Source organism: Panulirus ornatus, chromosome 42 (assembly GCF_036320965.1).
Source record: "Panulirus ornatus isolate Po-2019 chromosome 42, ASM3632096v1, whole genome shotgun sequence".
In the NCBI taxonomy this organism is placed as follows: domain Eukaryota; kingdom Metazoa; phylum Arthropoda; class Malacostraca; order Decapoda; family Palinuridae; genus Panulirus; species Panulirus ornatus.
In genome coordinates, this window is record NC_092265.1 from 5,948,965 (window position 1) to 5,963,199 (window position 14,235).

General features: G+C 49.0%; 2 protein-coding genes across 8 annotated transcripts in view; both read right to left on the minus strand.

Annotated features, from left to right (window-relative positions):
- Positions 1-14,235, minus strand: part of Git (ARF GTPase-activating protein GIT1) — a 626,665-nt gene that overhangs the window by 59,841 nt on the left and 552,589 nt on the right. The gene's annotated exons all lie outside the window — the stretch shown is intronic.
- LOC139762036 (enhancer of split mgamma protein-like) lies at positions 1,135-2,846 on the minus strand. Its single transcript, XM_071686807.1, has one exon. It carries the CDS (start codon positions 2,711-2,713, stop codon positions 1,997-1,999), a length of 717 nt encoding a protein of 238 aa, XP_071542908.1. The 5' UTR covers positions 2,714-2,846; the 3' UTR covers positions 1,135-1,996.

Below are 14,235 nucleotides of genomic sequence, written 5' to 3' on the forward strand. Positions count from 1 at the left end.
CAGCTTCAAAGGTTTCGCTTCAACGTTGAATTTGGTTCCTCTTTCCTCCGCCTACCCTCCAAGGGATGGTGGAGTCGGTCGGAGTGGCTACTTCTCCTCCGACACCCTTCTCCAACTCTCATCATTCTCTCTGGGCTCATTTTTCTTTCCTTTCCATGCCAATGTCGTTGTTTAATGGGTGTTCTTACGTCCGTTTTCGTTGTGTTGTTGCTGGTATAATTTTTTTGTCACAGATATGGACGTTAAGTCTCGCCTTGAACTTGGCATGAACCTTTTTGAGTGACCCTTTCTTAACCTCATTTTTTTCATCATTTTGTCATTATTCCCTCGTTTTCGGCCGTGTAACGACACTTATTTTTCAGATTCAAGAAATCCCTTGGTAGTCCCCGTTTTCTAGCAGCGTTAGTTACAAAATATGTGAACGTAGTACTAATGTTACATGCTATATTACCCAGACCATATTAAAGACCTATATACAAAAACAAAGGCAGAGGGATGACAAAACCAGACACGAGATATCTCGCATGCAAAGCATTGTGATCACGACCGCTAAAGACTTACCATTCTTTTTTTTTTACGAGAATCGGAATGATACGGAAACTGAAAAACGGGGGTTATTCATATATGTGTGGGGCATTGGAACTAAAGTATCCACCAAATTAAAGAAATTTTGACTTGGTATAGGTTCGGGTAAACACTAACATTGTTTTAGACCAGTGGTACACGTTGCCAAGGGAGGTCACATTTAGTTTATAAAACTAAATACTTTGCTGAAGTTATGTTAAAAAAAAGTTAGCACATGAAGTATATAAAGAGTCATACAAGTTACAAACAATCATACCACATGATACACTCAATCATACATGGTACAGGCAGCCATACAAGACACAATCATACAAGATACAATCACACATGATACAGGCAATCATACAAGATACAGGCAGTCGTACAAGACACGGTCATACAAGATAGTCAATCATACATGCTACAGGCAGCCATACAAGACAATTATACATGATACAGGCAATCATACAAGATAGTCAATCATACATGATACATTCAATTATACAAGAGTCAATTTTGCAAGTTGCAGGCAACCATACAAGATGCAGGAGTGAATAGTAAACAACCATGTATTGGGAAACGGTCTTTTATTTCCATCACAGAAGTGAATATCACAATTTCTACAGGTGGTGCACAGCTGGCCGGGCGCCTGTGGGGAAGGGCTGGCCTCGAGCGGCGTCGTGCACATGATAAAACAAAAACAGATTTAAGTAGTGTCTGCAGGTAAACAAGAACCTATAACAATCTTGTGACATGAATAGGGCACCTTATTAACTTTTTTTTTTTTTGTTGAAGTCGAAGTCAATAAAGATATTAAAAGTAACAGTGAGCATTCTAGGAAGATCTATGTGTGAGACACAGAGACTAATACTCTCTTCTTTGTACAAATTCTGAAAGACTGTTGGCGTTGTGGGGGTCTTCCTTTTGAACAAGGATCTGGTCATATATATATATGTATATACAGTACTCCAAAGTTTTACAGTAACTTCCTACAGTTTACATTATCACAGCATTAATTTATAGAAAGTGAATTTATATACAAAAATAGCTATGTTCTATCTCTATCACAAACTATATATCACAATATACACTGGAGACGTGAGGAGGAGGAGGAGGAGGAGGGGGCGAGCCGGGGAGGGCGTCACACTGGAGATGCTGTTCTCCACCGTCCCATGCCAGGCGCTGTCTTGTACTTAAAGCTCTAGCAGGCACTTGGATACACTTGGCTATCTGCATTTGGCACGTCGAATCCACACACTTGAAACTCCACTTCGGGCTGAGGCGGTGTGAGCGCCATCACCCACAAACTCCCGGTGGGTGGGCGAGCGAGTTCGGCCCCTTCGCGTCAGTTTGCTTCTCACTTGACGCACGGCGTCAAGTCACCGTAGTGTCTATACTAGAGGAGATTCATCCTCCCGACTGTACACTATGATCACCACGGCCTCCAAGACGTCTTCCCATCAGAGGGCTGGTCCGGTTGGTCTCTGGACGCTGGGCGACGCATGGAGAGGTCCTGGGGCATGTTCGCCTCCCGAATGGGCGTGGGGGCCACTAGTTTCGGAGCTGGCTTCATGCTCAGGTCCATGAGAGGGGGTGGCGACATGGGCGGCGAGGCAGCTGGGATCATCACCGGGCGAACTGGAGTAGGTCGCGGGGCGGCAACAACCACGGGAGGCGCTGAAGGCGACGCTGTAGAGGGGGTAGCTGTCGCTGACGTGGTGGGTGACGAGGAAGGTACACCGGACATAGCCGAGGCGCAGGAGGTGAGGTGCGAGATGAGACGTGACGACAGAGATGGCTCCAGCGTTGGGGATGCGATAAGGAAGGACTGCACCTGTTGCGCCGCCGCGACGAAGCCTTGCTGGAACTTGAGGGCGTCGTGCCTCGGGTCGTGGCCGCTGGGGGGGAGCGTCAGGCAACGCCTCTGGTTCAGGCGCCGAACGTGACGGACGGTCAGCTCCAGTATATCGGCCTTCTCCAGCCGCGTGACGGTCTCCCCTTCTGCCTGCAGCGCCGCCACCAACAGGTCCCTCAGTTCGTCCAGGCACCGATTTATGCGAGCTCTCCTCTTCCTCTCGAGCATGGGCTTCATAACCCGCTTGTACTGGTCCGTGCGGGACACCGGCTCCACATGCACCGACGACACCATCGCTGGGAAACTTCGGAGCGAGACTACAACCGCAGGAAAACTTATCCACACACAACAGACACCTGAGGTGGTCAAGGATACTACTACACAGGCGGTCCAACTACTCCCAAGTGTGCGTAAGATCTAGTGTTGACACGACACTCGGGTCGTATATATAGCATGCGAAGATCTCTTCATAGTTGCCTAGTGCCTTAATTACACTCGAAATACTCGTTGCCTACGAAATGAACCGAGTCGTCTTGAAGAACCTTACGGTATTCTGTCCATAATATCAACGAAGATTTAAGTACGCTTTATTAAACTTTTAAAGCGTAACGCATATTACTTGTAAAAGTGAAACACTTAAGTGAAACATGTGGCAACCTCGCGTCCGGCCGCCTCGTGGGAACCTCGCGCCGTGCGTCGTCCCAGCCGGTAGCGGGTGCCCAACTTGCACGCCTGCACATCGCCACCTTCTCACGCCTAAATACCGCTTATCTGGCGAAGATACTACGCCCCTTAAGCGATAATAACGATTCTAAACGTTTGTATAATTGTTAGGCTCCAGGATTATCATTTGAAGATCCAGAAGAACGGGATTTGGGAGGTTCATATCGGGGTTGGGTGGCTGCTTCTCGCTACTGCCCCGGGCCTTGTCCCCGGGCAACGCCACATCTACCTAAAGTCACTCATTAATGTTTTATTTATACTCTTACTTCCTCTATACGTCGGACCTGCACCAGCCATTACCATACGAAGGAGAGGAGAGAAGACATGGCACCGACAGATCTGCACCGCCTGGATTCTGAGGGAGAGCGGTGGAAAATTTGGAAATATTTGGTCATTTTAGCTATGAGGTGCATCTGAACGCGGCCGCACCTGTTGTCTCGGAGGGATAGCCAGAGATGAGAGAGAGAAGAGGAGGGGGGGTGGTGGTGAGGGGTCGGACAGAGAAAGGGGGAAGGGATGACTGGCAGGGAGATGGGGGGGGGGGGAGAAGAGGCAACGGTGAACGATGACGGGGGGGGGGGGTTTACTGAGAAAGGAAGTGGAGGAGTGAGTTAAGAAGAATAATTGGGAGAATTTGAAACATTTGGCCGGTTGGAGAGAGGCGCGGGAAACATGACAAAAGACCGTACAAAATAGACACGACGAAGATGTGCTGAAGGCATGACATCAGATGTGGAACTTGATGGCTGGTGGTGAGGAGGCGGGTTTAAGCCGCCAGTGTGAGAAAGAACTGGTGTACAACGATGTTCTGGTTCTTTGTGCAACACTGCAAGAAGAACCAGCGAGCCCAGCACCTGCATCCAGCCTCCTCCATCTCACTTCGATACAGAGCAACGACTCGCCCAGAACAAGTCCTGCGGGTCATTCAATACCCTTAATCACCAGTCACCCGAGCCTCCGCCAAACGCTTTAAAAACTTGCCTGTAAGAGCCCTACGGAGCCGTGAGATTAAAGTCTGCCGGTGATGTGTGTGTGTGTGTGTGTGTGTGTGTGTATGTGGAGCCTCCCCCCTTGCAGTATGCCCGAGGGAGTCGTCTTATAACGCACTAATTATAACGGCCGTTCAACACCGCCAATAATGCTTTCCCTGCAGCACCTGGCCAAGCGACCACCTCCTGGGAACACTTGCGGGCGGCATATCTGCACTACATCGTCTTCCTCCCACCCAACCAGTACACCTCACCTGGAGTGGGAGAGGGTGTTTTACTCGTAAAGTTCGAGTGCAGGAGGCATGACACCATCACGTGGAGTGAAATCTCCCATCACTCAGTAAAATATAATGAACATCTATAGCATTTTTAAAGTATTCACTGCTAACAGGTCTCGTGGATTCTAAGCTAGTATTGAGGATTCTGTAACCATCATATTGGCACTGATGTACTCGAGGATGTCCTTGTACTATAACCAAAACTTGGCCCTGCCCTTAAGTGCACCCACATCACGTCACATGGTCACATGTAACCAACTGGATTACGAATTCTAAATTTGATATACTGTGATCCACCTTGTTCATATATTTGTATATATTTTGTAGTACCATCAACGTCAACATCTCTTGGCCGTACACAATCTACCTTGTTCCCCAGACGTCTAAATGCTATTAACGATGTTCCCCGTTTTCCAACGGGACGACATCCCTCTGGAGGGCCCACCTGTCACGCACATATGCCTTTTGTATAGTCCCCACTGCGCTCTCTTCCATCTGCCCTGAGCTATATGTATACCCTTCCAGCAAACCATCACAGGAATGCTTTGTCTGAGTATACCTTCAGACGTAAAGTCTTTTAAAACGTCTATGTAAAATATCCGAAAAAGTTTCTGGCAACGCGACTGACCTACCAACCTAATATCACAGCTAACGTAACCAATAACGCGTGTAGCGGCACACAGACGGGGACGTCCAACCTTGATGCTCCTGTCCGCACGGTCTGACCGCTCACCATCGCCAATGAACCCACCGTGTCGGGTAACTATTGACTCGGCGATAATACTGGCGTGGGACGGAGCAAAGTAATGTGTGACTAAGTGGCCAAAGTAGCCCACACACCAGATGCTCGGGGGATTCACGCCGCCGATAGGAAACGGCGGTCGTGATACAGGAGTACCACCGCCGTCCTGCTGGGGAGGGTCGAGCTATTGGAGCCACGGATTCCATGGGAGAGGTGCAGGTGACGAAGGTATCACACTCTGGGTATCAGGGCATGGATAAACTTTATCTCTCATCTCTTGTGTTCCCATTTTGACGGTCATATCTATACTTATATTGACCTTAACCCCCAGCATTGTAGAGGCAGCAATTGCCCAAATCGACACAGCTTATTCCATTGCCTTTCATTATAGATCTTGAAAGGTAGGGGACCATTCCTTCACTCACACTACTTCCCTCGCTTCCACCCCAGTCTTGTTGACAGATACCTTATCGGCAATGTTCAGGGCACTAGACACCCTCACTCCACCTCTCCCTGAGAGCAGGCTGGTGCAAGGGACGATAAGAAGTTCCTCAAGTCATGGTCCATCCATCATTGCCGGCCACCGGAAGGTGCGTGAGGCAGACCGGTCATTAAAACCCCTGGAGAGGCGCGTCTCATGTTCCTCATTACCAGCTCAGGGCCACCTGTTGTTGCTCGGGCAGCACCTTACCTGCCTGCCCAGCGCCGCCCCCAGGCGATACCCACATCTCACCACGTCATCCTACACCCGACTCTATCTCTTCTCTTACACTTCCGGCCTCTTACTTAACTTCATAAGGCCGATGATGGCAACTCGAACCTCACCTTAAGGTGTGGCTATTATGGTGAACTGCAAGACCTGATTTTTTTTCCCGGTTAAAATTTTATCGTTGTGAGATTCTGGCGGGGCGGGGCGGGTCCTTATCGCTCAGGGCTGCCGTGAGATAAAACGAGTCTCAAAGTACAGGACTGTGTGACTTAACTGATTGCCAGACACCGTCCGTGACGATAACATAACGTACGGGGCAATAAATGGGCAGTAGGGGAGGGGAGTTGCTGTAACGCCCAGATGCGACTCGTAACGGTAACGAACATGGGAAGTTCATAAGTGCGGTTTACAATTACCTCGGCCAAGTGTTACGCTGTAGAAAATGCATTAACCCAAGATTACCGGCGGGAGGTCGGGGGCTCCTCTGGCAGGGTGGGGTGAGAGGGTCTGGAACTGCGTATGGGAAAGTACCCCCCCCCCCCCTCAACACTCCAAGCCCCTTCCATATACACACTGCCCCTTAATGTGTGCTGAACCTAGGCCCCTGCTGGCCCTTTTGGAAAACCCTCAGCCCTCGATTGGAAGAATAAAACTAACCCTCATTTGCCTATAATCCGTTCTATATCATATAAAATCTCCCTCCCCCTAATTAGGGCATCATTTACCTCAAACGTCTTAGGGAACTCTGTTTCCCACAGTTACTGGGTAGCTCTGCGTGTTGGGTCCGAGGGAGCGAGGGAGAGAGGGAGGGAGGGCAGCCTGGGTGGCGTGGACTGGCGTCTGGGATACCTTTTCCCACCCGCATACGTGCTGGGCCGGGGGCAGCCTGGGACATGGGGGCAGGCGGGCGTGACGGAAGCTACACACACACACACACACACACACACACGGCCGCGCCTCCGACCCTCCCCGGCCCATGAGATGTCGGCGCGATGACCCAGTCAAGTTGCTCCCGCGCAGGAGAGGTAGGTCGTGCGTAAGAGATGTATAATTAATTATATTACCAATGACTCCTGAACTACACAACTGGTAATACGCTCCTTAGTGCTGGAGAGCGTATGTACTGTACTGGGTCCTTGGTGATGAAGGACTTGCCTTTGACCTGACGTCAAAAGCCAGGCCATCATACTCACCGGTTGTACCCTCAAGATCAAGGGTCGTACCGTCGTGCTGAAGGGTTGTGCCGTCGTGCTCAGGAGTCGTGCCGTAATGCCCAGGAAGGTTAAAAGGCATATCTTTTTTTCAATCACCTCAAAACCTCAAAATTCTGCTTCCTCACTCCTTACTTATCTAACCTATTTAGCCCTTTCTTTATATCCCATCTAAGGCCTGGCTTGGATGAGGCCTCTCCTCTGTGACTGGAGCCCTTGGACATGAAAAGTCAGGCGTCATGCATTCATCATTTCATACAGTGACCTTGGATGCTGTACCGAATGCGCGTGTGCATGTTCTTGGCTCCGATGAGCGGCGAGAGTCGATGGTCACTCGGCCGGACGCCACACGCTAAACTTACAACGCTAATGTAGATTTTAACATTAGAAATATACAGAGAGAGAGACCTCAAATGCAGCCTTGGGTGACGAGAGGGGCTGCTGCCGGACGCCGGGGTAATCTGAGGAAGTAATGGTCCCGAGGGGAAAGGGAGATAAGTGGCTTTTGTTACCGCCCAGAAACATCAGATCATCACTCGTAATTGCGCGGAGGCAGTGTACGCCAGCCTTCGTATTTGCATCATGAGAAATATCTGACTGCCACAAATTATGAAGACGTGGAGAATTTCTGCATCATCCCGCGATGCGACCAACGCCTGCGACACACGTAACGCATCGTAACACTATAGCACACACAAGAACCACAGTCGCAAAGGTGGGAATAGAAGAAAAAGAAATATGATCAGAAATTCAACGTAAACGAAAGCGCCGATTCAGCTTTGATTAGGACAAAGACACAGCGGCAAGACCTTCAGCAGTACACCAGCACCAAGCCTAGCCTCCGTGATGACACATCTACGCGAAGCTTTCCCAGTGACGCTGGCGCAAGGGTTCACCACCCCAAGTGGCACTTGGTGCAAGGGTTCACCACCCCAAGTGGCACTTGGTGCAAGGGTTCACCACCACGGCGACACTGGAGCAAGGGTTTTCACCACTACAGTGACACATATGTTATTACCTCGCCTGGTCGGTTAGCCTTTCGCCACTATACTGATTACTTCCCAGTGAACGACGGGAATGATACAAACAAGAAACGTAGAAGTAAGATCACCTTCATGATCCAATACTAAATCTCTTGGCTTCCAATACTCATGTCTTAAGTGTTCTGCTTCAGTCAGTGACAAAGAGGATATGAACGTCATATTCATAGCGATGAGTAATCAAATTAACGATGAAGCTAAAGATCAAGTCAGTGAAGAGAATGAAGTGTAAAGCATCAACTTCCCCGAAATTCTCATTCTCTTATTCTTCACACACAAAGACGTCAAACGAGCATCCTTAATACGTTGTTAAATATTGAGACACGTTTGGATCCTTTTTGAACTGTGTAAATCATAAATGCTAACAGATGTCCGGCTGTAAAGGGATTCAGGAATACGTCCAAGTACCGTTGGAGGTTAGGAACCACAAACGACAGTGTTAAGTGAAGCAAAGCGTCCGCACCTCAATGTGTTGAGTATGGTGGTACATGCGATACACGGGGAACAGATGAAAGCCTCACACGGTCATCTTAAACCAATATGATTGTCAGATCAAGGACGAACTTTTCATCTTCTCCTGAAGAGTGGCGAGAGGTTCAGACGTCGGTGCCAACCACAGGCAGTTTTAAAGTGCTAAAAATCCCTCGTCGTGGCTCTTGGCACGCCCATAGCGAAGTGACCAGACACGCCGTGATAGGATTTGGGCTCAGACACGCCCACGCCCACGCTCGTTTGCCGGACGACGGCCACCACAAACATCGCCCACCAAAGGGTTCCAGAGAATGATGTGGTGTGCAGAATATAAATCAGTCTCGCCCATGTGTTCCATGTTATTCTTATCACTCTCATTTGAACGACGTCCGCTGTTACGGAAGACTTTGCTGGCACGAAAGTAAGTGGTCATCAAAAGGAGAAACTAAATATTTCCTTTTCATTCCATTGCAAAAGGTAATCTCCTTTTGCTTTATATCTGAAAAAACTTGCTGGGGACAAAATGTGAGTCGACATGTTTTTAGAGCGTGGGTTAAGTAACTCCAGAGGACTGTAGGTGGTGCATGGGTGACGTGCAACGTCTTGTATACAGCGCGTCAGCTACGGCGAAGATCTGTGGGTAGTGTGTGTGGGCTACGGTGCGAATCTGTAGGCAGTGTGTGGGCTACCTGAAGGACCTAGAGATAAGTGCGTGGGCTACAGTGAGGATCTGTAATACTGAAGTGGATGTAGCCTTAAACTCTCCGAGACCTGATCTTAAACTATTCTCATTTACGACTCTACCACAGACTTCAGAAACGTTTCACAACACGGCATTTTTTTTCTTACACAGCAAACGTTGGCCTCACAAACCTGTACGTAGAACAGATGATGACGTATCGCTACTACCCACTAGTCTTCAACTTCGGGAATACTAAAACCATCTTGGGCAATAACCCTCAATGCGAAAAGATTCTTGTGCGTTTGAGATTTCAGTAAAGAAAGGGGGGGCATGCAATACGATACACACCATTATTTCTATTACCAAATGAACTCTGCTAACTTGAACAACTTCGATAGGTGGACCAAGCAACACCAACGCAACACTACTCCTGTACACAACGTAGAAAACAAAACTGCAGCATCTGGACTCGAATTGATCTCCATCCAGATGAGAGGGTTAGTTACAACAGGTACAAGACCTTATGGCCCTCTGGCGTGTGTCTGGCGGCGGAACCCAACACGGGGCACGATCATGTGGAGGACTTCACCTGGTAAATCTCCTGCAGGTCGTGTTGGTTGGTTATGAATTATGTCTACCTACTCTAACAACAGTAATCCATGAGTTCCTGTTCTCCTCCAGTATCACAAACCACCTCGCTAGGACCCAAATGGTTAGTTGCACTTTTAAATGCCTCTGTGCAATGCAACGATCTACAGTGATTCGAGCCTGTACGCCTAAGGACTTAGTTAATGGTGAGAGACTGGTGGTGCATCATGATTAGTCCAAATATCGACCCATGATTGGCGGTAACGTAAATGTTGGTCAGGTAACCATGCCAAGGAGAGGTGTCCGAGAGCACTGGCTAACCCTTCACCTGCACAGCAGTCTGACCCATGGCTTGTGAGAGCCGTGGGAGCTTGGGCGCGGTACGGGTGGCGCGGAAGGAGCATGTGGGTTTGGCTTATGAAGCGTGGGGTGCTGGGTGGTGGGGGAAGAGGGCGTGGTGAGTGTGGGCAACGCATGCGGGTCACGTGATAACACGAGGGTAGACCGCTGACATCTTTTCTTCTCTTCACGACCCGCCCGCCATCTTTAGTCTCCCCACCCTACTCCACCCTCCACACCACTCTCCCCCCAACTAGCCTCCATTATCCCTCCCCCTCTGCCTTTCCACGCCCGGGTGACCGACAATCTGGGCGGGCTGGTAGAACGGTCGCTTACAGTACGAAAAAAAAAAAAAGGATTCAAGAGCGGGCGGAAAGAACTCTTGAAAACTTAACATTCCATCTCTGCGTTCCATTTCGCGTGACTTCTTGCCCTTAAGATTAGGTCTAGGGTTGGGATCATGAGTCATGAGGAGAATGGGGAGTAACGCGGCACCTCATGAGCGACAGGAACCTGCTGGTATGTGAGAGGAAAGAAGTCTGTGGATTAGTTAACCTCAAGCTGGACTGGACAAGATGATGACGACCACACCCCAAGCTGGGTCGCCTCAATCTTTTAACGACAAAAACTCCGCCGAATCAGAGCGCAGGAATTTTCCCAAAACGCAATAATACGCAAATGGTTCCATCTGCGTCTGACAGACTTGACAAAGGAGACGCCGTATCCTGCTTAAAGAATATGATTACAACATTCTTTAGCAAGAAGTCTGGTGATGTTAGGCTGAGTCGCAAGGAACTTATTCGGGGTAATGAGGGAAGACCTCGGTCTATCCAGCTACCTGGGCCACCTTGACCACAAGTATCAGTCAGATTACTCCCAAGTCACCGGTAGAGGGTGGCCCAGAAGTGCAACTTTACTTCAACCATCATGAAAGGCTTATTGTCCCGTTAGGTCACACGCAATTGTATGCTCTCTCTATATATTTTCCCTATCCATAAGAACCAACTCCTGGTGGATACAGGCGACCCCTCTGCCTCCGCTCACACGGGAGCCCACCAGGCGCTCTCCTCCAGGGTGATCTGTGTGTAGATTTTAGCGTCTGTTGTAACCCGTATTTATCTGGGCTTCCTGGCGTGAAGGTCCGGGCGCCCCTCAGTGTCCCAGGAGACCGGGTTGTTCTAGAGAGGCGACCTGACCGCTGCACAGAGGTTTTCTGTTTCGTTCGATGACGGGGTCAGCAAGCCAGACACAACGTTAATGTTGTAGGGGAGGGAGGAGGCAAGAGGAATGTGTCTGTGACGTGCGACAGTGAACCTGGTGTCTATTCTAAACCTGCTGAAGGAGGGGTGATGATGGTGTGGCACCTCGGCCATCGTAAGGTCTCTTTCAACTTCCTTCTAACGTCAGACGATAAATACATGCAATACATCTGAATACAATACTCTTGACTAATGTATGATGATATCAGTTTTAAGCAATGGACTGAGAAAAAGTGTTGATCCCATGCATTATCTAATACAATGGTTGAGGAGAGGAAAGGTTTAAGTAAACTACGATGGAGCTTTTTTAAGAAAAAAAACTATCGGATCCATGTTCTTTAGATTGCACGTGATTAGCTGTTCCGAATTTTCAGCGACATGGCTTCGAAGTTTCCTTCCGTAAACCTCTACATCTATGCCAGCGTCACTAGGAACATCTACCTGGCGTTCAGGTATACCTTACGTACGAGTATTTCTGGTACAGGGCTTCGGATTCCAACGACAAGTGGACACTTGACCCGACCCTTCTTCGCTAAACTCTTGCTCGAACCAGAGAGGCATTTCCCGTGACCCTGTACCGTACAACCGTACCTTGGCGCCATCTGTGGCCTCAAAATGAAACTAATTTTGGGCTTTGTTTTCGGGTATTGTTTCTATGGAAATTTAAATACTAGCTGGGAGACTCATTCATCATCGCATTTCACAAGACTGCATGTATTTCTCTCATCAGTGGATGATACACAGTAAAGTATGTGTAAGAGACGATGATCCGTCCCATCTGTCTACCAAGGAGTGCTGCCATGAGGGTTAATGTGATCATGGTGTTCATTACCCTAAATCTTACCCTCAACAAAGGAGTGTAGTCCATACCGTTTTCTATAAGGCAGCCACAGTAGCAGTAGCAACACTAAACGCAGCCAGTGCTTTAGCGAAGCAGCATCTGGGTCCAGCTAGAGAAAAGAATACATTCAAAAAATATTTCGCTTCAAATCCACGACGGACATTATCAGCACCTCTCTATCCATGACGAAAGTTTGTACGTCTTTCTGCACCTACTGCTGTATCCAGGAGTTTCAGTTCTCTTCCACTATCACAGCCTCGTTTACGACCTAGTGGTCTGTTGATGTTTGACTTCATTTGTATTTGCCTTCATCTGTTTTGCTCATTATCATTAACCACAGCTTCCTTACGCTACGCTGAGGAATCTCTTCGTTTCCGTGGACGTCTCGGGAGAGAGCTGAAGCCCTCCACGCCACTCCCATGTCGCCCCGCCAGAGGCAGTTGCCGAGGGAAACAAAAGGAGAAAACGATCGGAAGTACGCTGATGTGGGGGGCCCAGCCTCGGCCACGGGGGGAAGGGAAATAGCGGGAGGAAGTGTTTCCTCAGCGAAGCTAACGTCCACCCTGAAAATGGATAGCGGATACCAGCCCCATCCCACTGGTTCTGGTGGTGGTGGTGGTGGTGGGGTAGTGGTGCGCTACGACAGAGAAGATGGAAGTGGTGGTCAGCTTTCCCGGTGTTCGTTATTCTAGTATACCGAGTCTTCACTATCTTACTTGGAAGTCCTAACACACGTACACACGCAGCTGCCTTCCTGTCTCGTGCTTCGTATGAGCTGTTAACCTATTCGGAAAAATTTCGTCCGCTGTGAATCATTTCCCCGACATATGCCTTCCATAACATTTCAAAGTTCAGAGCAAACGACTAGCACGCCCTTGGCTCTAAGCTAAGCTGGGGAAAGTCGTGAGGGATGACGCTGCGCTTGCCAGTTCGACAAAGGTTACTAGATGGTACGACTCGGCAGAATGCATACCTCCATCTACAGGAGAGAGACGTGGGGGATGTTACATTAAGAGAACGGCCGGGTAAGCGCAAACTAAGGGAGGTGGATCCTCCGCAACTGTTGTGGTGGGTGAGCGGAAAGGATGGAGGGAGACGTGAGGACGTAATAATGAGGGGTGGAACAGTCGTATACAGCATCAGTCACACATCCCAGGACACAGATCCATCTACAACTCCTAGACACAGAACCAGCCACACCCGCAGGATATAGAACATCTCTGTGGTAATCAGTCAGCCAGCCATCCGGCCGGGAGTCTCCGAGTCCGGCCTTCGAGTCCCGGGTAATGGAACGAGAAAATCAACATGGAAATACCTCTTGTGAATGTTCCTGGGTTTGCCGCGAGATCTGCAACAATGGACTAAGTGTGCACATGTGCAGCGAGGGCGGTTGTTCCAGGAGAAAGTTCTTAGCGGACAGCCACTTAGGATCTGGGGGGAGAAATGATACGTGGACCATCACGCGGTAAAACACACATGTACAAGAATACTGGACTTTCGGTGTATTGGCTCAGAGGGGTTTCCTCGACCGCATCTTGCACAGCTTTTCTGTGTAAAATAACGGGTGTCCGTCCGTATCGGCACCGCTACTAACGCAACAAGACTGTGTTAGCTAGGCTTGATCTTGTTAGGTTAGGTGGAGTGCAAAAACCTTTCTTGTTTTCCTGGCTATGCTTTGTTTCGTTAGGGTAGGCTGAGTGTAAAAACGTATCCTAATCTAACCTAACCAAACCTAACATTGAATTTAAAAACCTATCCTAGTCTATCCTAACCAAACATCGCCTTGATAATCAACGGGAAGGCCGGGATATTCACGTGATCCGATATCAATCTTCGAAGCGCTTTCATAGACTAAGCTGCTTCCTAATCCACAGAGACGGTTACCATGGGGACAGAAGGGTGTTTACCCGTCTAACACCAACTTCCACTTTCCCTCACCATTGC

Coding starts and splice junctions, on each gene's coding strand:
- LOC139762036 (XM_071686807.1), bottom strand. CDS start 2,713: ATGGTGTCGTCGGTGCATGTGGAGCCGGTGTCCCGCACGGACCAGTAC.